The sequence below is a fragment of the Candoia aspera genome, chromosome 5, assembly GCF_035149785.1.
Source record: "Candoia aspera isolate rCanAsp1 chromosome 5, rCanAsp1.hap2, whole genome shotgun sequence".
In the NCBI taxonomy this organism is placed as follows: Eukaryota; Metazoa; Chordata; class Lepidosauria; order Squamata; family Boidae; genus Candoia; species Candoia aspera.
Window position 1 is genome coordinate 56,498,926 of NC_086157.1, and position 25,553 is coordinate 56,524,478.

At 39.9% G+C, this 25,553-nt stretch overlaps 1 protein-coding gene across 1 annotated transcript in view; it reads right to left on the reverse strand.

The window, feature by feature from the left end:
- LOC134498893 (amine oxidase [flavin-containing] B-like) overlaps positions 1–17,048 on the reverse strand; it is a 66,773-nt gene extending 49,725 nt beyond the window's left edge. The window contains exon 1 of the mRNA XM_063305261.1: positions 16,865–17,048. Within this exon, the coding sequence (XP_063161331.1) occupies positions 16,865–16,919 (55 nt within the window). The 5' untranslated portion in view covers positions 16,920–17,048. The remainder of the gene's footprint in view (positions 1–16,864) is intronic.
- Positions 17,049–25,553: the final 8,505 nt, after the last annotated feature.

The window sequence follows — 25,553 nt, forward strand, 5'->3', positions numbered from 1 at the left end:
CAGAGCTTGTTCCCCATTCTTCTAGGAATCTGTATTAAAATTAATATGTGACTAAAATGTCAGCAACCATGACTAAGGATTTCATTTTTTATTTGATACCATCAGAACTTACATTCAACCATAACATTATTATAAAACATGATAGATGGAAAGGTAAAATAGGAAAAAAGTTAAATAAATAATCTCAAATTTGACTCAGTTCTATAATTAAATAAAATCTGGTTGTAAAATCTAAGTTTTGATTGACAGCGTGCATATATGGCTAGAGAAAACCTTTTTGACGAGTTTGATAGAGGATTTGTTTCATGAAATAAATATTTACATATGCTCATAAAGACATTTCCTTCATTCTACTTCATTTGTTCACCCAGCTTCTGAACATGTGCAAAAGATGGAACATGTCATACAAATATAAAACTGAAATGACATTTGATCTTATTAAATCATAGGCAAGTCTGTGAATTAAACTGTTGGGCACTTTAGCCTATGTTAGAATAATACTGCAATACTACAATCATTTATTTAGGAATAAACCTCCCTGAAATTAATGGGACTTTTAGTTAGACATGAATAGGAATATAGATGCATGAACACACACACACACACATATATTAGGCAGGTGCCCAGAAGCAGTTTTTTCCTGCGCTGACCACACCTTCTGAAATACTACTCCCTCAGTGGTTCAGTCAGCATCTACTCTCTAATTCTTCATAAGGTTATGAAGACAGAACTTTTTCAGAGGGGGTTTGAAACCCAGTTCTTGCTGAGTTTGGTGTCAGGCTTGTTCTTGTGACTCCTGTTTTTTGTTTGTTTGTTTTTATTTTTGTTGTTTTTTCATGTGTCTGTTTTTAATTTTCTGTAAACAATGGGAGTTGGGAGTTGACTCTGATTATTGCAGTCTATAAATTGATTGATTGATTGATTGATTGATTGAATAAATGAATGAAGAACTACAGCAATCATGAAATAGAGGCATTATAGAACTAAGGAGCTCAAAATATAAAAAGCACAAAATCTATTTATTGGCATTAAGCTGTAACTCAGGTTTGCTGGAAAGCCTTATAATCTCTACAAGGCCTTTAAAAAACCACAATATACTAGCACTGTACACTAGGTAAAAGATTTTATCAAAAGACATTAGTATCAACATCACCAGTACTATTTTACAATTTAACATAATGACTTTATTCTTTAATATGAAAAAAATCATAGGTATTCTTAGTCTAGGGCTATCTGATCTGTGTTACAAAAGTCTGGACAATCACTAGATAACAGCAAAGAGTTCTAATGTTCTTTATTTCTTTACTGCTAATCTCATGTCCATCCTAATTTTTGCAGCCCAGGTCTGGTACACCTACCTTTATCAGGTTTTAATTATCAAATCAAGCTTTTATTTATTTATTTATTTATTTATTTAATCAATCATATTTTTATCACTGCCCATCTCCCCCACAAGGGGGACCCTGGGCAGTTCACAATAAAAACAATTTAAAATTCAATTTAAAATTCAATAAAATCATAAATAATATCAATAACCAATAAATACAAATATAATGAAATCCAAGTAACAGCAGATCTAATATAAAATCTTAATCCATATCTTTAAGCAAATTTTAAAAGTTGTTTCCTATGGTTGTATATAGAATGAAAATACTGGGTTGTCTAGTCCTGCGTAGATCAAGCTAAATTTTAAAGAAATCATCAGTTCAGTTTAGAAAATTGATCCAATTCAGTTCAGCATTCAGATGGATTTGTTGAATCTAGTTGATGCAACTTAGCTTTCCAAATCAATTTAGAAAAAGCTGCTTTGTCCATGGGCAGAGGCATATTTTGGGATGTATCTGAATATTTTGTGCATGCATAGAAGCATCCAAACAATCCAGTTCAGAGTTACCTAATTTGATTTGATCAGTCAATTTAACTATCCCTTTTAATACAGAAATTTGATCTTAAACTGTACCTCTAAATTGAATTTTTAAACTGTACCTCTAAATTGAATTTTTGCACAGATTTAGTATTGACCAGAATATACATTCAAATTATAAGTGATTCATCTGATTTCTACACCAAGTAATTGATTACCTATCACTCACAAGTATGGCATACCATACAGAGATTGCTTTGATATTATGTTTGTTTAGCTCTGCAGAGACAACACTTTTCCAAATCAGTTGGAAATGACATTTTATCTGTATTTAATATATACAGCATTGTCTTACAGTGTCCATTGCTATTGCAAAGCTCCTCAGAAGTAAGTTTCATTATACAAATATGCACACAACTGTCCCTTTAATTGGAAAATTCCAGTTAATGACTTTGCTCTATCCATATGATTTCAATTAGTACATTTCTTTCATTTTTATTTTTAATTATGGAACAGCATTATTTCTCAAGGACACAGAAACTGAATAAGGAGCAACTTATAAATGCCGTGTCCCAACTCATTATGAAGCATTTACATGGACTGAAGCCACAAGGAACATGTTTCTGATTAAACAGACAGTACCCATGAAAGCCTCAGTATGTTTTCCAACTTTATGCTGGACAGAATTATCACCTATTTTAAATGGAAAAAAACCCCCAACATCAACTGAGAAAAAGAACAAATACAGAAGATACTGGAATGCAAAGACTCAATAAACTGATTTTCTGAAAAAGAAGTCATGAGTTAACAATTCAAGACAAAAGAGAGAGAATCAAAACAGTGTAAAATGTGCAACAGTCCAAAAATGGTGAGTAGTCTAAAACAATGTTATCGTTTAAAACAAGAGGCATTGTTCCTTAGGATCCATCATCTACATTTGTTTGTAGTCTAACAATGCTTCATGTCCCTTGCTGCATTTCAGACTTAAGGCTGGAGCTAGGTTATATATCAACAGAGGATTGCATGAGGATTTGCCAACTGAAATGCTGGCTAAAATTAATTTCTGGCTAAACTTTTAACCCAGTTAATCCTTGTCAACAAACTTGGTTCTTCTTGGGAAAAAAAACAGAGCTTCATATTTGGTCTATTCTGGATTTTTAACTCAATTCTTGATAACACTAGGGTCTGAGAGGGCTTTACAAGAGGTCCAGCAACATACAGTATTCCAAAAGCACAGGAGCATTTCTCATCACTGTATCTTTACCCTTTGGAACAGGTCCTTCTCTTTTCCTTAGTATTTATATAACATTCACTCTGTTTCTCACAGAAGAGCATTTAATCTCACCAGACTTAATTCTTTATTGTCAGGATTCTGAAAGGGAGGTAGAATAACTCTCCCTTCCAAGACCAAATCTGTCCCTGTAGAGGATGTCATTGCATCAAAGTCTCTTGTTTGATGCCATCCACTGGCTATTCATGGCACTCAGATTATTGCCTAATTATTTGCCTATATAGATAAAATGCTATGCAGGACCCAGCTCCAGTTGACTAATCCTAGTCATTCTTCCCTATCTCACTAGATGAGTATGTGTGACCATATTCCTAAAAGGGACAGAGCCAAAACAATTAATATTAATTAAATCAATAACTATTAATTAAACTTGTTTCAAAATAAGACACCACATTTGTATAAAATTAATTGATTCCTCTCTGTATATCTCTGTCTTACCTATACAACTGACTGTCCCAAACAGAACGCATCAAATACATATGTATATATTACCTTCCCTCCTTCCAAAAGAAACAGGAAAAGAGAAGAAAGCAAAAAGCAAGGATGGAGACGGGACACTTTTTTTCTATAATCTGTAGAAAGAAGGGAAGGGCAGAGAAGGGGACGATCAAAACTGGATGGAGAAGAGGTACAACAAAAAAAGTACCTGGGCAGCGAAGGAATGGGGGAAAAATGTTATTTGTAATGTCTGGGCTTTACAAAAGCAGTTTACTTAACCAGGCAAATAGCCGCTCACAAACAATAACTAATCTTCAGAGTCATCCATTCATTACTGCAGAAGCTGTACTGTAGCTGTTTGCACCTTCCACTCCTCCCTTTGTCTTCAAAGGGTTTGTCTTATCAGTAAATATGCCTTCCCCATCACACAAATAATTATTTGGGTGCAGACTCATCTTCCTACCAAGTACATTAGTATGTGGTGATCCACAGTTTCCCCAGACCTGTTAAGAGCAACCTTACAGGATCAACATATTTTACCAAAGATTTTTCTGATAAATGTACTGGGAGTTTAGTCTAGTTGCCTCTGTGGTCAAAACCAGGCCTGGTTATATCTCTGGTTATGTATCTCTCACATGCTGCCTTAACATCTGAGTCAAATCCTTCCTTGAAAGCATAAGCACTATCTTTGCAGAGACACTAAAAAGCATGTGATGCCTAATAAGAGAACCAAATAGGACAGCCCTTTTTATTTGCCAATTCCCCTAAGCTTAGATTTATTTTTCATAGCCCCAATATCCATTGATTACATTACACTGCCTGAGATTTGGATTTAATAGCATTGGGATCATTAGAGCTGTAAACACAATACAAATAATCAGATTACTGAACTGCTAGTGAGATATTGGACTTGGCATTAGGCACCTTTATCTCTGTTCCTGTTCAATCGTCAGCTACATTTCTGTTAATAGGTGGCACCAGAATTGCTCAGTTTCACATTCCATTTCTCAGTTTCCAAATTGTTTCTTTAAATTCTTGGAAGATGTACAGTCTTTATTAAATATTTACAAGTAAAATGTTGCAGAAAAAGGGGGCAGGAATGTGACAGCAGCTTTGTGATCAGAAACTAATAGTCCAAGGACCTCAAATATCATGAGAAAAGAACAGAGAGAATGAAAGAAAGTTTGCTATTTTTTGTCCATATGATTGAAGAGATCAATGCTTAAAAAGAAAAACAACTGTGTTCATCATTTCTCATCAGAGACATTTTTTGGAGGGGCGGGGGGGGGAATAAACCAGTGAATATTCTAATGAGCATTCTTTAAAGTCAATATTTTACTTTGTTTTCTATTATATTATTAATTTCTCTATCAGTTCATCAGTAACAGGAACAATGAATTGCAATAGAATCAGTCAACAGTTTAGTTTCAGATGATAATGCATGTATTTTTTAATACAATTTCAAACGTCAAAAATTACAAAATTGGTCCAGGATTCGTTGCTCCTGGAAATACGTAGTTTGCACATCTACATAGATGTACAAATCATACTATGCATATGCATGCTGGGGGGAGGGGGTAACATAGGAATTGTAGCATTGGATGCCCCTCTTAATCTTATGTATGTTGAACTGAACTGCACACAGAATAAACCTCTGATTGCTCTGACATATGTATTCATAACAAAGGGCAAAATGGAATGTGCTCACTAATTGTATCCTTTTATGTCTCCTTCTCTTCACCTGGTCTTGATACTTTTTCTATTATCAGACATAGGAGTCGTTGAAGTGAGAAGCTTGCACAATGTGTGCCTACTCCTCTAGCAGTTAAAACCTTGGCTTTTCCAGGATAGAGACGGTGGCCACTATTGTTTCTGCCATGTATGCATTTATTATATTCAGCTTAAAAAGTACATTCAGTGGGAAACAAAGAGCTCATTTAGTTTGGAAAAAATGAGGTGGTTGATTGGTTGGTTGAGAGGGCCTAAGGTATTTTCTGACTCATTATTATTCATATTGTCTCTACTGGAGGGTGAGAATATAGATCCCACTATAAAACAATGAAAAAAGACAGAGCAAGAGAGCAAAATGGAGTGTTGAATTCTATTACATTCATAGTATTACCTCCAGTAATTTGATCTCATGCCTCAGAAAACAGCTATATGAAAAAAAAGATTGTGTAACTTGCTTCAGTCCTGATAGTTCCTTGGCAGGAGTTAAAATCTAATTGATCTTGATGTGTATGAACTGTGCAGGCAATTACAGTGTGTGGCATGAACTATTTGATCAGCTGCTTCATAGAGCTATAAGCCAAGCAGACCTTATCTGACCGGTTTAAATCATGTATAAATAGCAGCTGTGGGTGATAGGTCAGAAGATGCATGAAAAAAAGAAGTCCATCTGAAATACTATAGTACAATGGGTCTGTTTCAGCTGGTGGTAGCACTTTGCTTACTTGTCTAAACAAGCCTGTTTAGTACTTGGACACATCCAGGGAATACCAGCACTGTGGTCTAGACCAACATTTCCCAGTATTAGCAACTTGAAGATGCGTGGAATTCAACACCCAGAATTCCTGGGAAAGAATGAGCATGCTGGCTGGGGAATTCTGGGAGTTGAAGTCCAACATTAAGTTGCCAGAGTTGAGAAACACTAGTCTAGACTAGAGTTTTCAAACTTTTTTAGGCCACAGAACATGTTAGTTTAAAAAAAAAATCTCTGGAAGCCCTGATCAAGAGAGAAAACTCTCATAATAGATAATTGGCTACTTTCAAGTGGACTTTTCCATTGCCCTTAATTTCTCATTGAACCCCATACAAAATGGGGAAAGAGAAAATGTAGGGGGACAAGCCCTCAGCTGCCTTTCCCCAGTGTCAGGCCTACTAACCACTGTCCCAGAGACCATAGGATTGCATCCTTAATGTCTTTCAGTAAAAATATTGTGTTATATTAAGTATGAGAGACACTTCTTTTGATTCAGATATAAGCTGGGTTTACAGGTAGGTTTTCAGGGGCAATGCATGTCATGCTCAATGTGTCATCTATGCTTCCTATCAGCATATGTTATCTTGAACTGGTATACAGCAATAATGCTGAGGGGGGGAAAGGTGAATTTGTATCTCGCATAAACTACTGGGTTAAAGATGTTTGAGGAATGAGAATTAGAAAAATGCTGAGCACAAATCTTCATAATGGGGTATTTCGGAGTCATGTAAGTTTTTCAAATAAAATTATAAAATTTACCCACTAAATAACAACATAAATGGAAACAGAAGTTTTATATATATATATATATATATATATACATACATACATACACATACATACATACACACAAACACATACATATACACACACATACATACACACACACACATACATACACACACACACACACATACATACACATACATACATATACATACATACATACACATACATACACACACACACATATACACACACACACACACACTGAATTGAGTCTTACTGATGTTAACTCTTGAAAACTGAGATGCTTATTTTCTATAGCATCCACACTAAGTTTAGAAAGGCCTTTTTCCCCCTTTCCAATACATGTACTGTTAGGAAAAGACAAAACAGAAGAGAATAATGAGGGTGAAATAACTCTGAAATAACCTCAGTCTCAACAATTTCAATGATCTCAACCTTTGATAAGAGAGAAGAGAATAAAAATATATAATGGAAAAATGATTCTGTTTCCTCCCCCTTTCATATGTGTTCTCTTTCCCTCTGTGTAATATACAGAAAGACAATGGGTAACACAGAGCAGGATATTATATGTAATAATGTATATTTAGGTATACCCACTCACACATATATAAATGCTTTGAAAGTCCTTAGTGTCTTATAGTCACATAACCACGCTAAAAAAAAATACCATGAAGTGTTTGACAGGCCTCTAAGTCAGCGTTTCTCAATCTCAGCAATTTTAAGATGGGTGGACTGCAATATCCAGAATTCTGAGGTTGAGAAACACTGCTTTAAGTAATGTTCAGTTCTGCACAAAGTTCTGTTTGTCAGTGTTGAGTAAATGTAAGGTTACCAACTTTGTGAAGCATTGCTGCTAAAATCAAAACCAGCCTTTGACCAGAAACCATTGTGACATGCTGACCAACTTTATTTATTCTCATGGCCCAATAAACTGATAAGAATGCAGCATTGTTTTCACCTTTCAAAGAGTACAAATATTGCTAGACAGTTGTCTTCAGAAGACATCAAGGAGAGGAACCGTGCTTAGCAATATTCAGTTGACATTTCTCCCTCAGAGAAAAAGAGAAAGCAGGGGGAAAAAAGGCTTTATTCAGAAATATATGAAGCAGTTAGTAAATCAGAGAACTGAGTTATTTATTCTTCATTGGAAGTGATAGTAACAGCTGCTTTAAACACAGTCAGCATTGATAATAAAGCTTACACAATTTAGACCCCTGTCAGAGATTTCTTTTTTGTATGGGGACAAAAAGCAATCTACTTGTGTAAATTTACTCTTGAGTAAATGCAGGCACAAATCATTAAACATTTCATCACCTCTTGGGGTAAAAATGTCAGGAGCAAAGATGAGAGACGTTAATAGCCTTTTAAAATATATATTACAACACAAAAAATGATTAGAATCCTTAAATACCAGATCTATATTCAATTAATAAAGACATTTGAGTGTAAGGAATTATTTTCCCAGGTTTTTCCTCTGAAGAGCTCATGGTAATCTACGTGGTGTTCTTCCTTTTTTCTTCATGGGAATCATATCAGGTTCAACTTCTGGGGGAGATATGGTGAACTGAAGACATTTCTGCAAAAGTGGGGCTGATGAGCACAGCAAAGACCAAGGAACTGGTGAGCAGACCAGGAGATTGCTCACATGTGTTCTGGACGGATGCTCCTCACAAGGAGACCACAGGACAGTGGTTTTCTGTGGGTTTGAGCATTGGGATATGAAGGGATCAGCCATCTTGCTCACAACCATAGCAGAACCTGTCATGTTCACCGTTTCGATGTTTCTGCTTCGTAACGGTTCGCTTGCCATGGTGCTGATACGTGTTCTGGATGGGAGGGTGCTGCTGCGAGCCTTGTACTAAAAACGTGTTGATCTGTGCCAGAAGGAATGTGTTTAGACTATCTCTGAAATGTCAAGATCTCTTTGCCCGTTGAGCAGCAGAGCTCGTTAGGAGCACCTGGGAATGTGGGGTGAACTGTATGTGAGGGAGGGGCTGGACTGCTGTTTGTAAAGATGCTATTTAGTTTGAGTTTAGGCGCGCTTTTCTCATTCTCAGCTTTTTACCTGTTTGCACCCTTTTCTAAAACTCAGAACCTGAATTGTCATTTTGAGTCTGAGCGTTTTATTGGAATTAAGGCAACCATCACAGAACCTTTTAAAGGATACTAAGTTAGCAAGCCTCACTTTCTAATCAGTTTCAGAAATGGCCTATTAACCATCTTTTTATTTTTTTTATTTTTTTAGTATTTTTATTAAAAATAATTAACTTTAATGACTGGCCACTAATTTCTCATAATATGCAAACTAGTATTTGTACTAGGATTCAAAAATTGCAATCACAAATATTAGTGATCAAAAAAAAAGTAAGAGAAGAAGCATAATGTAGCAATATAAAGTGATAGATTTCTTATAATCCAAGCCTTTTACAACCATGGGTGGAGCAAGACTAGTGATGAATAATCAAAAACAATAAATGTCCAAAAAGATTGCATATGCTGGCTGGGGAATTCTGGGAGCTGAAGTCCGCACGTCTTAAAGTTGCGGTAGTTGAGAAACACTGGCCTAAACTTAAATCATTGTATAATATAATACTGGAGTTAAGAAATCAGCAGAACTTGTGAGTAAGCAATCCAGCTTTGTCATGTGAGGCAGCAAGTTGAATTACTTCTAAGATAGCTTCAACTGCCGTTTTAAAAAGCTAATGCTGTGCAGGAAAAAAAAATCAGTTCTCATTCAATTCAGTGAAAGAGAATTTGTTTTTGAAATGTCTTTTAAGGAAGAGATAATTTCAATCAACTTTTCCTTGGAGAGTGGAATTCTTGCACACATTTATTTTCAAGATGGCCAAGGGAAACATATCACTATTCTGTGTTTCATTGTATAGACATTTCTCTGGGGGGGTCTTCCAAGTTCCCCACACTTCAGTTAAATTAATGAGGGAACTTCTTTCAAACCCCTTTGTTTTCTGTTCCCCCTAAATGTTATTCGTTTAAAAAACAGATAAGCTTCCCTCTATTTTTTACGTGCCCTCCTCAAATGGTTAAGCTGGTTACAGGCCTGAGTTTCTGTTTCTTTCTATTATTTTAACATTAGGAAGTGTTAAAGCACTGAGGAGCCTTATGATGAAGGTGAAAGAAGAAAGTGCAAAAGCTGGCTTGCAGCTAAACCTCAAAAAAACCAAGATTATGGCAACCAGCTTGATTGATAACTGGCAAATAGAGGGAGAAAATGTAGAAGCAGTGAAAGACTTTGTATTTCTAGGTGCGAAGATTACTGCAGATGCTGACTGCAGTCAGGAAATCAGAAGATGCTTAATCCTTGGGAGAAGAGCAATGACAAATCTCAATAAAATAGTTAAGAGCAGAGACATCACACTGACAACAAAGGCCCGCATAGTTAAAGCAATGGTGTTCCCCGTAGTAACATATGGCTGCGAGAGCTGAACCATAAGGAAGGCTGAGCGAAGGAAGATCGATGCTTTTGAACTGTGGTGTTGGAGGAAAATTCTGAGAGTGCCTTGGACTGCAAGAAGATCAAACCAGTCCATCCTCCAGGAAATAAAGCCAGACTGCTCACTTGAGGGAATGATATTCAAGGCAAAACTGAAATACTTTGGCCACATAATGAGAAGACAGGACACCCTGGAGAAGATGTTGATGCTAGGGAGAGCAGAGGGCAAAAGGAAGAGGGGCCGACCAAAGGCAAGATGGATGGATGATATTCTAGAGGTGAGGGACTCGTCCCTGGGGGAGCTGGGGGTGTTGACGACCGACAGGAAGCTCTGGCGTGGGCTGGTCCATGAAGTCACGAAGAGTCGGAAGCGACTAAACGAATAAACAACAACAACAACAAAAGCACTAACAAAAGTTCCCTCACCATCTCCAGCAGTAAAATAGGCTCACGAACACCACCAAGGTAAGTTCAAAAGAAATTCTCAAGCTCCCTGGGCCCAAAACATTAAAACAGAATCCTAACTATCTTTGCTACTTCACTTCTGAATCCTGTCCATGTACCGTAAAGCAGAAGTTGGCAAATCTTTTGAGGTGCAGGATCCTTTCTTCCTACCATATATAAAACAAAAACCATAAATTTGTCAAGATGTTGTGCAATTCTGGCACAACATGCAGAATCTGACAAGACTTCAGCATTTTTGTGCACTATTATGATTTTTTTTTCTTTTTCTTGTGTGTGGGTGGCTGGGTGGTTCAGGATACTTCCTGTGGGATTGGAAGGTGACCTGTCATTCATTAGCAACAGACTGCTGAACTTTGTGTAAAGGAAGCTGCATAACTGGAGATCCTCGGGCTACATGCTGCTCTCAGACGAAAAGCTGTGGATGCAGACCCACAGGATCTCCAAACATCATCACCACATGGTACTTTAATGTGATGAATTAGGACAATTATTAAATATATGACTTGAGAATAATCAAATATAAGTAAAATCAAATTAAACTGGATTTTGCCCCAGTCCTGCTTACTCATTTTTGGAGTGTGGCTCTCAGATCATAGAACAAGTTCAGGTGAGATGCTGGACCTGGACTGAGTTATGCCCTCTGGCGTAAAACTTTCAGGCACCAGAGTTCCTCTGAAAGATTTACGATAACATGCAAATATGTAGCTATATGTCCACTTCTGCTTAGGGCAGTCCTCTATTTGTAGAACTATCTGATCCCAGTAAATACAGTTTTTTTTCTTTTAAAAAAGCCATTGTTTTTCCTGGAGAACTAGTTGAAAAGGCAGCCACGTCCATCACAGTGTTTCTATGTCTGTTACAGAAAAGTAAATTGTTACTTTTATTTAATTGGTTTCACCTATTTCAATTATGTTTATTTACATTATAGTAATTGTTTCTAAATTTGCAGCAATAATTAGCCTATGCAAATCTTTGCCTTCTTTGACAATTTCTAAATAGCCATCCTACATGCAAATAGTGCTTGGGCTTCTAACATTCTTGTTAAATAATGCCAACTGACCATGAAGGCTGTCACTGAAAACTTGAATCATCCCAGAGAATGAGGACTTGGACCATCACGTTTTCTAAATGATCTCTAGCAGATGCTTATTGAGCCTTTCCTGGAAATCCTCCAGAACAGAAATCTTATAACATCCAATCACCTGGCTGCATGGGAATGCCATGAATTCACCAATAATAGGATCTCTATAGTATTTTCCCCCTGAATAGGAATATCACTGTAACCATACCAGATAATAAAGTCTACCAGTTTTAATTCCTACATTAAACATTCATTTTAGTGATATTATTAAGGATAGTGGTCAATGACTAATCTAAAAATTATCTCAAAATTGTATGCCATATCAATGTTAGTTAGCACTTTGATTATTAAGGTAAGAAGTCTTATGTGCATACAAAAGCAGATCAGCAGTATATTAGCTTGCACAAGAAAATGCATACAGAAAACGATAAATTGTTGAAAGGGCCCAAACTTCAGCATAAAATAGTAGGAAGGGAGTCTCTGAGATTCCAAGGAGTTTCTCCCAAATGTCTATCTTTTGTGCTTTTTCACGATTCTTTGTTGTTGTTGTTTTGGCCCAGAAGCAGCTGCTGGATTATTAAAAAGCCAGTATGCTGCAGTGGATGGGCTATCTGTCTTAGGCTCTTTCCCCACTGGTATTTTGGAGTGATACCACAATGGTTTGACAACCCCAAAGTTCTCCCATGATATTGTGATACTGATACTAGCTCATGATTTCTGTAGAATTGTATCATCACCTTGTGTACTGGAATAAAAATAGTCTTCCTCTTAATCTGACTGTCCCAGCATAGCTTTAAGATATATAATATTTATGGAGTTTCACAACACATTACCCTAGAGGTGACCTCTGGTGAGCTATTGCAGATGTGACCAGATGTGAACTGTGTGTGTGTGAGAAATGTGAGCAGGTCCCTCTCCACTGGTCACACCCCAGCCTGTTCTGTCTAATAGCGTTTGCTTTTCCCATTCATTAGCAATTTGCTTTCTGAATTATTTTCAGGCCTGTCATTTCCTGATCCCTATTTTCAAAATTGACTTCTCTCCAGGCTTCCAACCAGGAAGAAGAAAGTAAAGCACAGCTTCACTACTTCATTTGAGAAAGAAGAATAATGTATTTGTGTAACTCCTTATTTATGCAATTCCTAAATGGCATCAGTGTAAATTCTGCAGGTCTGAGGTTTCTCCCTGCAGTTGCAACCTAAAAATTATGAGAGATGTCAAATTTGACTTCTGTTGATTGTTTGCCAGTTCTTCTATATCTGTCACTTTCTATTACTTTTCCCCAATGAAGAGGCAAGATTGCTACTTTCAGTCATTCAGCTCTATAACCCTAGTTAGCTACACAACTATGGCAGAGTCTGCCTCCCTCCTCTCTGTGGCTATTTCTGACCTGGTTTTTCTGTGTTTCTAATTACACCGATCCAGATTAGAATCTGTTTGACACTGCTCAGTAATTTGAACAAGTGTCAAACACATGTTTATACTCATGAGTTTCTTCATCTCACATTATTTTAACGGGATGTAGGCAGAGGAAGCCAACAAACCAATCTAGAGAAGTAAAGATAAAAACCTGAAATTACAGAATAAAATTCTGTAATTACGCCCATCCAATTTCATTCTGCAGTACTCCAGTTGATGTACCAAAGCAAGACAGCAGCAAAGCCAGATGAGAAAAACGATCAGCATTTCTGTAAGGACTGACATATTCAAGTCAAGACAATACAGTTTGGCAAAGTCACAACAGAGGCAGAATATACATTGGTGGTGTGGAGAACCAATATTATGGACACATTTATGATGGAGGGATGGATTGTGTTTTAAAGCAACAGACTGAAAATGGGCTTAGACTAGGACTAGGACTCAGGCCAACTATGAACATGACTTCTCAACCTAATCTGTTGAGACTGATGCTATAATGCCAGACATTTCAAACTTTATATATGAATGCATTTTGAATGAAAGGTCAGACTAGGATAAAATGAAGCAGGTTCAAATTCCCAGTTAATTATAGTGCTCACTGAGAGGGCTTTGGCCAATAATTCTCGCTTAACCAAACTTATCTCACTGTGCTATTGTGCAAATTAAATGAAAAAAACCCTGTGTGCTACTCTCTTCTCCATGAAGAAAAAATCAGATAAAAGGCTTGTTTGACTTCCATATGCTACTTAATAATCTTAGCTCGTTCTGTTGCTAGCCAACCAGAACACCTTTCTTTTTTATTTTAACTCTTGATTTGAGTTAATGTTAAGAGGCATTGACGTGGCATTACAGAAGGTTGTAAATCTGATATTCTAAATCTTCACTGTTAGTTAAATATTTCTTGTCCAGATGTTTATTATCAACCAAGGTCATATCAATATCCTATAAACCTTTTTTAATGAATGATAAGAATGCTTACTTAATGCTTTCCCAATAGTATAATAGCTAACACATATTACAAAACCTGAGAATTATGCCAAAAATGAACAGCCAATGGTTCAAATAACTTTTTTGCAAGATCTTGCCACAAAAGTATCAGTATTGTATTTAAGTATTCAACTAATTTACAGCAGCTAACTGGCACTAAAGTTTTTTCTCCACTTTTGCTATATATACTAATTGTTCAGCATAATCCTCTCAACTGAAAAATAAACAAAAAAATTAGGCTAGCAATAATTTAACTTGTAAGCATTCTTATGTATTAGTCTTTTCCAAAGCAATGCCCTCCAAATGTTGATTGGGAATGCTGGGAATTCCCAGAGGGCACTAGGTTGGGGGATACCAGCATATATGGAGTCATTTCTATGACAAATGGTCTGTGCTTTTGCTAATTGCACAGCAGAAATATATCAGTTGTAGCTTCTCTATCACTGTATACCCATGGAGGAGAAACTGTTACATGGTTAAGATATAGAAAGTCAGAAATGGTATTGCAGAATACTAAATGCAGGCTAGTTAAGTAAGCAAAAACCAAGAGTTTATATGGCAGCTTTATGGAGCCAGTCAGATATAAATAATTAATCAAATAATAAACATCCTAGGAAATTGTCAGAATTCAAAGGAAAGGAACAATAATAGTGAATGAAGACATCCAACATTAGATGAATTAAAAATTTAACATTACATTTTAATGAATAAAATAAAGCAGAAGAATCAAGAAAAAAAGAGTATATAATAATTATTAAACTAAAAAGGTTCTAAGAGTGCATATGTATTCAGATGTAGACTTGAATCCTATACATATTTTCTGGAGGATAAATGTAATTGCTGCTTGACTGAGAACCACAGAAGTCACAGAAATGTATTTATTTATTTATTTATTTTTATCCCGCCTTTATTATTTTTATAAATAATTCAAGGTGGCGAACATACCTAATACTCCTTCCTCCTCTTATTTTCCCCACAACAGCAACCCTGTGAGGTGAGTTGGGCTGAGAGAGAGGGACTGGCCCAGGCCACCCCACTGGCTTTCTAAGGCGGGACTAAAACTCACAGCCTCCTGGTTTCTAGCCCAGCACCTTAACCAGTAGACCAAACTAGCTCTATACAATCAATTGGATTTCTCTATTAAATCAGTTTGGAAACTGACAGTACCATCCTAAGTGTGTCCACCTCAGAAGTCATTCTCATTGAAGTCACTTATCCAAGTCAATGTGGGGGGGAGAGGTATGTGTGTATGCTTATTATTTATTTTAGAATATATTAGTGCCACCCACACCCTTAATAGCTCAATGCACCATTAAAATGACAGAGATACAATTAAAGCAGATGGTAAAGCAAGATTAAATAATTAAAACAAAGAAGGATATTTTGAGCCCCCTCCTAATGCATAATGCTTCAATCCCAAGGGCAGTTTGTTCTATGGGGTCCCCCATGAATAAAGCAGGATTAACCAGAATCTCAAATGAACCCAAGGAGAGACTTGTAAAAGATGCCCTGATGGCTGAACAATACTGTATACAGGTCTGCTGACCAAAAGCCTTACAAACAGACTGTTTTCATTTGGACTGCAATCCCACCCTTTGCTCACAATTCCTTTGTAATAATCATGATTCAGAGCATCACAGATCAGTGTTTTTTATTATTATTAGCAGATGGGAGGTGACCCTATTATTTCCTTCTCCCTCAGCCCAGGGAGCAGCCTCCCCCACTTAGTCCTCTTCTTTTGAACCAAAAGGAAAAGTGGAGATTTAGAAGCACTGTGTGACCACTGATGCTTCTGCTATATTTATTTTATTTTTTGCAATCACTGAATAATGCTGCCACTAGCTGAAACAAAATGCAACTATTTTAAAGGAACTTAGTGTCAATGTTCCAGGTTTGCTGGTAGAGAGGAGGATGGCTTGCACTGTCGACACACCCAAAAGGCATCTGTAGTACTGGTTCTACCAACTCCACTAGAACAAATAAAGACATGGAGCCCAGACATGGAGTCTGGAACAAATGGTGGTCCTACCAGCCTCATGCTTCATGGCTTATTCTAGGTTAGGGTCCATAGATCAGATGGACAGCACTTATAAGCAAGAAGGATTTGGGGGAAGATGTACAGTACAGGTAAATATACTCATAGCTTTGGCCATTAGTTCTGCCAGCACGTGGTATGTAGATGACATTGGAGAGTGTCCTCCAGAGATGTTGGACCTACTGCGTGCCGGTTTAATCCCGGATTCGCTGCCTGAGGACAAAGGCGTTCTTGGTGAGAAGATTGAGGAAAGGGAGCATGACCAAGAACAGTCTCCGCCTGCCACTCCGGCAGAAGAATGGCGTTCATCTGTGCGTAAGGACAAAGAGCAGGGCACGGAGCTCACGGCGCACCTATCCGAGCCAGCCGGGGCGCCTCTCGTGCTAGGGATACTTCATACTCCCCACTAAGGAACCTAGGAAAATCTCTTCAACCCTCCGCCGAAAAGAACCACAGGCCAGCTCTGGTAGCCTTGGGCCCGATCCCCCCAAGAACGGTCTCACGCCCTGCCATCTCTGTCCTCCAGCGCCTTGTCTCGGGGACATCAGCAGCGTCGGGTCCCCGCTCTCCCGCTGGCGTCTCCGCTGATGGCCCCACTTACCGGAGATGCCTCCTCCAATCACAATCACGTCGTACTTGTTGTCGTCGCTGCTCATGGTGGCTGGTCGTTGGCTCCGGCTCTAACGGTAGCGGTTTTTGTTCCTGCAGCCGCAGAGGCTCCTCGCCGACTGCCACCCGGGCGCGGTGACAGGAGCAGCCCTCCTGGTGAGCAACACACCCCTTTCGCTCTGCTCTGCTCAACTGGGGGACTCCGCCCGCTGCTGGCAAAGGGCGGCCGAGTCTGTCGCTCAGCTGCGGCTGCGACTGCGCCTCTCCAGAGCGGACTGGGCTCTTGAAAGCCTTCAAGGTTAAGAGTCGCCCCCTTTCATCTCCCGGCGACAGGGCTATACGCCGCTGCCTACGGCTTGATCGCCAGGCAGGAAATCGGTAGATGAAGCCGACTGGAGAAGCAGACAACGTGAAAACTTCAGCTGTTGAATGTCTGCATGCCCTGGCGCTGTTCAAGGCGGAAATAAGTTCTTCTTAAAATATCCCCTAGAGGAATAGTGGGGGACCTATTTCCATCCAAGGACAAAACCGGCCACTGGACTGATCCTTGAAAACAGTGCAGTGCAGGCTTTCAGTCTCCTATGTGCTTCTGTCACACTCCCAGGTGCGCGCGCACCAGTACACACACACACACACACTCCTTATCCATGCAAAACTTCTCTGCATAGCTTTCCTGCAGAACAAGCCTGTCAGTCCAATTTCTATCCAGTTATTTTTTGCTGTCATTCTATTTTACTCCATTGACCATTGCTCAGATATGCTTCCATTGAAATCCAGTGGGCATTCAGCTTCATTTCTGTGCATTCATACTGAATGCAGCATTCTTTACAATACAATGAGTACTTCGCTTGATTTGACTCTCATGGAAACAATGGATTGATATATGGGATGTTATTTAATTTATAATCTGTAAAAATTGCTTTTCCAAAAGCTTCAGAATGTTTCAGTGTAGTATGCATTGGTATTAAGCCCTAATATATAATAGCAAGATAATAATGGAAACAGTCATTTATTTCCAAATTTCCAAAAGTACTTTAAACCTGTAGAACCACAATCCAATTACCACCTACTACCAGGGCTGCAACTAGGGTCTGTGTCACCTGGGGCAAACATGGATTCCGTGCCCATTTTGGCCCCACCCCCGCCCCAATGCTCATTTTGGTGCCCCACCAGCACATGCCCCAGTTGCCCCCCCCCCAGTTGCGGCCCTGCCTACCACACTTATCCCGTTTTTGCTGATTTACAGTTGTTTTCTGCTCCCTATCCATGGCACATGGCAGGAGACCATTTTCAAAGCTAAGGGGCAGATAATAATCATTTTCTTTTTCCCTAAAGGCAAGGTGTAACTGATGTTGAAGATACCAACACTGACAATTGCATTCTTGAGATTGATTTTCACCTGCAGACCTCAGACTTAAGCACCTGGCCTAATTTCTTGCTTCTTTCCCATTTCTGGATTTTTGCATCTTGCCTGAAGAATAATTCCAGTGAACTTGCATGCTCATTTGTGACCATTTGGATAGCCCCATCCACATTTTGGATTTTGGAAGATGCAATACACTGTGCATATTTACCTCTAGGTAAAAAACAGAGCATAGGATTAGATAGCTATATGCCAGCTACAATGTTCAAATTGAAAGAGCCCTGGAAATTTTCAAAACTTGGTGGGGATAGCAGTGTGATAATAATTGACATGTTGCTAGAATTCTAAATTATTTAATTCAGGTATGATTTTAACTTTGCAAAGTTCTGATATTCATTTGTTTGCTTGCTTTAAGAATTTGCAGGCTGCTGGATTTCTGATGATTCTGGGCAGCTTACAGTTAAAAGAAAAGAAGATTAATCAGCAGCCTGAAGAATATACCCCAAAACCTTTCCAACAGGAACTCCATCATCAGTGGACCCCAAAGCCTGGTAAAACATTCAGGTCTTCAACAGCTTCCTGAACATTATCAGGGTTGGAACCATCATGGTCTCTGGACGGATATCATGCCATAGCGCAGGGGCCAGGACAGAGAAGGCATACTTCCTGGATCCTGCTAGTTTAATTGATGAAACCCAAAGCATGCCCACTCTGCCCAATCTCATCAGATGGACAGAAACAGCTGGAGACAGGTGGTCCTCACATAACCTGGATTTACACCATGAGGGGCTTTATGGGTGATAACAAGCATCTTGAATTGCACTCAGAAACCTACTGGTAACTAGTGCAGCTTGCATAGCAGTGATGTTCACATAGTTATAATGAGGCGTGCCCATCACTGTTCATGCTCCTGCATTCTGGATAACCTGTAGCTTCCAAGTGATCTTCAAGGGCAGCCCCATGATAAACTAAACATTGTTCTCCCAAGAGGATTTTCTCTAGATTTTAATGTACTCAGGCCTGTAACTTTGTTTTACAGTTAGCCTATTCATTACTGCAAAATAATGAAACTATATGAATTAGGAAATCATCAGTCATGATCCATCTCCCATTGATGCCTGTAAGATCTGAGAATTACCCTTCACATCCATCTTACCTAGATTCAAATTAGACCACCACCAATTGTTTTAAGATAGAGACAACAGTTCCTGAGTGTTTAATGAATGTTAGCGTGCACATAAGCAAAATGTTAGATGATACCCAAACTTGAATCACTTGTCACTTCACTAAATAACTTCAGTGAGAACAGCAAAGCAAAGCTAGCATTCTCCCAGTAGTCATCTTCCGCTAATATTGTGTGGGTGAAAAGGAACAACACAATTGCAAAACAATCCAAACAGGGCCACCAAGCTCGGTCAGAATACATTTTCCCAGCTGCTCTCAAAGCAGTTATCTGACACTTCCAGGACTGTCCCAGTCTTACAGGACAGCTTACAGGGCATCTCTCCAGATAAGGAGAGGACAGGAGATTGCCCACTCTAGATAGCTGCTCCCTGAGAAGAGGCTGCAGGACAGCGGTTTTCTGTGGGTTTGAACACCGGGAGATGATGGGATTAGCCATCTTGTTCACAACCTCAGCAGAGACACTAAGTTTGCAAACCTCACTTTCTAATCACTTTTGGAAATTGCTCATTAACTACTTCTAAGCTGTTAGAGAGCTTTGGAATGACATGTTTGAAAATACTGAGTGAGTCTGCCTTTAATCCTGAATGAAAGATAAATTTAATTATAAGCTTAAGAATTGAAAGAATCTGAAATAAACAGCAAAAAGCTTAAGATTTTGATCTAGAAAGTTATAAACAGACTAAGGGTCCAGTTAAAATTGGAATATTGAAACTTTTACAATAATATTTTGGAATTAATTATAAAGTACAAATAGCTTCTCATGGGAAATAGATCCTGTTTTGGTTTTTACAAGACACAACATAGATAAATAATTTCATGATTTCAAAAACTGGACACAAGAGGAGACTAAAGATTTTAGGGACAGGAAAGATATACATGCTTGCAAGATGGTTATGACAATAAAAATACTGAAGAAAATTTTTGAAGAATGGAATCAGAAAATAGTATTCATAATATCAAAGGTGTCAGTAATGATGTCTACTTCTATGGATCGACTATGTCCAGAAGATGTTATTGAAGAAATTACAGATAAAGAACAAATGTTATCTGAAAAGATGGAAATTGTATCAAAAGTGGATTTACAACTGACAGGTCAAGAGAACGATTTAGAAAAGGATGTTTCACTGGATCTACAAAAGAAACTGACTGAGGTTTTAAAATTTAAAAAGGAAATACAAACAACAAACCAAGAGAGTGACCTGGATAATTTTTTTCCTACTGGATTTACAAAAGGGACTTGTTAAATCCTTGAAGAACTCTGTGTGATGGGACAAAGCAGACATGAAGAGAATAAAATCTTATGACAATATTTGAATGAACTAAAAATTAAGAGTGTTAGAAGTGAAAGAAGGGAATATGAAGTTGGTTTATCTGATTACTTCTGGCTATCCTTTTTGGACTTTCTGCTGACACCAGGACTGAAAAGATGATGTTTTATGGGTTTGTTTATAGATAAGAGATGGAATATGGGATGAAGAGATAAATGTTTGTAACTTTAGAGAGGGTGAAGAGTTACTAAATTTGTTTATACTTGTTGTGATGAAGATTGGAAGTCACTTCTTTATATATTTCTTTCCTTTCTTTATTCTTATTTTTCTCTTTCTTATTTTTTTTTGTTTTTCTTTCTTTTTCCTTCCACTTTTTCCTCCTCTCTATTTTCTTTTCTTTTCTTTCTTTAAGTTTAGTTTGTATTAGCTTTTACTATTATAATCAAAATTCATATATATATATATATATATATGGATAAAACAATGTCTAATGAGAATAAAAAGAAATAATCAAATCACTACCTTTGTTTCAAACAGAGGAATTCTACCCACACGTGAGCCATTGATGATCCTAGCCAGCTGCTTACCAATCTCTCCCAGGTGACTTTCTCAGTCATAAAACACAGCATTTAAATGTGATAGCTCTAGGCTTGATTTTGTTGTTGGTATCCTCAGCAATATAGAAACAGTCTAAACTGGACCATATGTGAGTGATTTAATAAGCTTGAAAGATAATAACTCCTGCAGTGTATGAAAAAGATCAGTTGATGAATCATGGCAAGAGCAAAAGAGGAGGGGTGGGCACCATGATATTCTTGCATATTGTCCAAAGCATTTAGGAATCCTAAAGGGCTCCCAGAGAAGATGATTTTACCTTTTCAAGCTAAGTTTGCAGACAGAAGGTTCCCAATTTTTTATTGTCTTCTCCAGATGATGACCTGGTCATAGTTACAATGGCCTTACAGTGACGTGGATGGATAATACATATATATTTAGTTGACAAAATGGAAATAAAATCCATACTTCTCTCTCTCTCTCTCTCTGCCCCCTTCATTCAAGTGAGTATGCTGAAACAGATTGCTTTCATCTCTCAAGCATTTTTGATCTGCCTTAATATAAGAAACTGGCAAGCCACAGACCTTGCTTTGTTATCAGCTGCCCTGGTGCTTAGCAACTATCTATTCCACTCCAAACCATCCATTCATAGGGTTGCTTCTTGCATTATCTTTTAAAGATACAGATACTCTTTTGCCAAAACAGGGAGCCATGTCTGTAGTATGGCAGAAGAAGAAGTCACCACTCCTATCAATCTGAATAAAATTGTGATCAGAAGTATCCACAGATAGTGGGAACAGGTATTTTATATAAAACCTAATTTGCAATTCTCTTTATATGTTTATGGTGTGACCAAATAATTATAATTTCGGGAGTCCAGGATTGGGGGCTAATGGACTCAGAGTCTCTGGGGGCTGTAGGGTGGAGCAGGTTATCGAGGTGGTGACAGGCCGGGGATGTTATGATGGGAGCCAGAGGGCAGGCCATCTTCGGGGAAGATGCCCCCGGTGTTTACTGCTGGTGGCGTGTTCTGGCCCTCTGTGCTCAAACCCAGGCACTGGACAGCAGACTTGTGAGTGCCCTGATCTCCAGCTGTTGCTTTGTAACACCAGTGTCATGAACACTGATGGTGAGCAGGAGGGGGCCCCTATCCAGGGGGGAAAAGGCATGTGTAGTAGTGAGAATTTGAGCTGTCATTCATAGAGACACAGAACAGACCCGCCTTGACTTTTGGGGTTTATCTGTATGGGTTTTCTCATGCTTCTTCAGTTTGTTAGGATTGATGTCCTAACAAGCAGGAACCACGCCGAGACGAGGAGTAGGTCTCTAGTGTTTTATTACTGCTGCATTAGACAGAAAATCCTAACAAACTGAAGAAGCATGAGAAAACCCATACAGATAAACCCCAAAAGTCAAGGCGGGTCTGTTCTGTGTCTCTTTGAATGACAGCTCAAATTCTCGCTACTACACATGCCTTTTCCCCCCTGGATAGGGGCCCCCTCCTGCTCACCATCAGTGCTCATGACAACCAGGTCAGTTAAGAACAAGGCCCCCTTCATATGTGATTTGATTACGGAGGACAGGGCAGACCTGGCGTGCATTACCGAAACCTGGCTGGGCCTGGAAGGGGATGTGCCTCTTTCAGAGATGTGCCCGGCTGGGTTTCGAGTGTGGCACCAGTTGAGACCTCAGGGCAGGGGGGGAGTGGTGGCTGTTGTCATCCGGGAATCTTTAGTGGCCTTCAGGGGCCCTGCTTCACAAGTGGCCAGGTGTGAGACCCTGTTCTTCAAGTTGGGTTCCCGAGAACAGTTGGGGATGTTGCTACTGTACCAGCCTCCCTGCTACATAGCTACCTCCCTGCCTGAGCAGCTGGAGGCCATCTCGGGGTTGGCGGTGGAGTTCCCCAGGTTTATGGTTTTCAGGGACTTCAATCTGCTATCCCTGGGGTGGGCCTCGGAAGTGGCTCAGGAGTTCATGGCCACCATGGCAGCCATGGGCCTGTTTAAGATTATTCGGGACCCAACTCGAGACAGTGATCTCACACTGGACTTAGTTTCCTTGTTGGAGCAGTGGCAAAATGATCTGAGGGGAGAGTTACATCTATCCCCTTTGTAATGGTCAGACCATGCCCTGGTAGCCCTGAGATTCTCCTATGCCGCCCCCCTCCGCAGGGAGGCAGGACCCATTCAATTGGTCTTCCCCCTGTGACTGATGGACCCAGTAGGGTTTCAGAGGGAGTTGGGGGTTATACCCAAAGATCTGCTGCATGGTCCAGTAGAGGCCCTGGCTGCAGCCTGGAATAGGGAGGCAGCCAGGGCCTTGGACAGGATCACGCCTGTGTGGCCTCTCTTGTCCCATCAAACTCAACACTCCCCATGGTTTATGGAGGAGTTGAGGGTTCTGAAGTGGATTAAGAGATGCCTAGAGCGCTGCTGGAGGAAGACAAAGACTGAATCTGACCAAACACAACCTAGAGCCGCTATTAAGGCCTACCTTGCGGCAGTAAGAGTGACAAAGCACCAATACTTCTCTGCCCTTATTGCATCTGTGGAATGCCACCCAGTGGCCCTGTTTAAGATTACCCAATCCCTTTTGGGGAAAAGGGACCCATAAATCCATCTACAGGGCCATGCCAAGGAGTTTTCTGGGCATCTGCAGGATAAAATTGCTCAGATCCATTCGAAGTTGGACTCCGAGCATGAGACAGAGTCTGTGGAGATGCCCAGGGAACGTACTTACCCAGTTATCTGGGAACAGTTTGATCCTGTTGGGCCCAAGGAAGTGGACAGGATCCTCTGGACTGTAAATGCCACCATTTGCCAACTAGACTCTTGCCCCTCCTGGTTGGTGAAGGCAGCCTGGGAGGGGATGGGTGGATGGGTCCAGATGATGGTAAATACATCCTTGAGAGAGGGGGTGTTTCCAGCAGCCTTTAAAGAGGCACTGGTGCACCCCCTCCTCAATAAACCATTGCTGGACCCTTCTGTACTGGACAATTTTCATCCAGTCTCCCCCCTCCCCTTTTTGGGGAAGGTGGTTGAGAAAGTGGTGGCATTGCAGTTCCAGAGGATCCTGGATGAAACAGATTATCTAGACCCCTTTCAGTCAGGTTTTAGGCCTTGTTATGGGATGGAAACGCCATTGGTCGCACTTATGGATGACCTCTGGCAGGAGCAGGATGGAGGCAGTGCATCCATTCTGGCTCTTGACCTCTCAGCGGCTTTCAATACCATTGACCATGGTATCATTTTGGGGCAGCTCAGGGAGTTGGGGGTGGGTGGCATGGTTTTACTCTGCTTCACCTCCTTCCTCCAGGGCTGGTCCCAATCGGTGTTGATCGGGAGTGAGAGATCTAGACCTCAGCCCCTTCTTTGTGGGGTACTGCAGGGCTCAGTACTCTCCCTGCTCCTTTTTAACATCTACATGAAACTGCTGGGCAAGATCATCTGTCACCATGGGATGAGGTATCATCAGTATGCTGATGATACTCAATTATATATCTCCATTCTGGGTGAAGTAAGTGATGCCGTGACCACTGTCTCCAGGTGCCTGGCAGCTGTGGGGGCCTGGATGGGGAACAACAGGCTTCAGCTGAACCCTGGTAAGATGGAGTGGCTGTGAATTAATGGCACCTCGGGATCTGGAAAATTGTCATCTTTAGTTCTGGATGGGCTTGCTCTGCCCCAGACAGACCTGGTGCGTAACTTGGGATTCTCTTGGATTCACAACTCCTGCTCAAAGAGCAGGTGGCAGTCATGGCCAGGAGGGCCTTTGCTCAACTTTGTGCTGTGTGCCAGTTATGCCCTTTCCTGGACCAAGAAGCCCTTCGAATGGTCACTCACACCCTGGTCATCGCCCATATAGACTACTGTAATGTGCTCTACATGGGGCTACCCCTGAAGAAAATCTGGAAGCTTCAACTGGTTTAGAATGCAGCCGCGCAAGCAATCTTGGGTTTTCCAAGGTTTGCACATGTAACACCTTTGCTGCGTGAGCTGCACTGGGTTCCAGTTTGCTTCCGGGTCCAATTCAAGGTGTTGGTTATGTCCTTTAAAGCCCTATATGGCATGGGACCAGGTTACCTGAGGGACCACCTCATCCCCATCACATCGTCCCGTCCCACCTGGTCATACAGAGTGTGTCATGAGTAAGGATGGCGAGCAGGGGGCTCCCATCCAGGCTGTAAAGCGCATGCGTAGCACTGAGGAATTGGTCAGCCATTCAAAGAGACACAGATCGGGACCACCTTAACCTTTGGGGTTTATATGTCTGGGTTTTTCCCACACTTCTTCAGTTTGTTAGGATTCCTG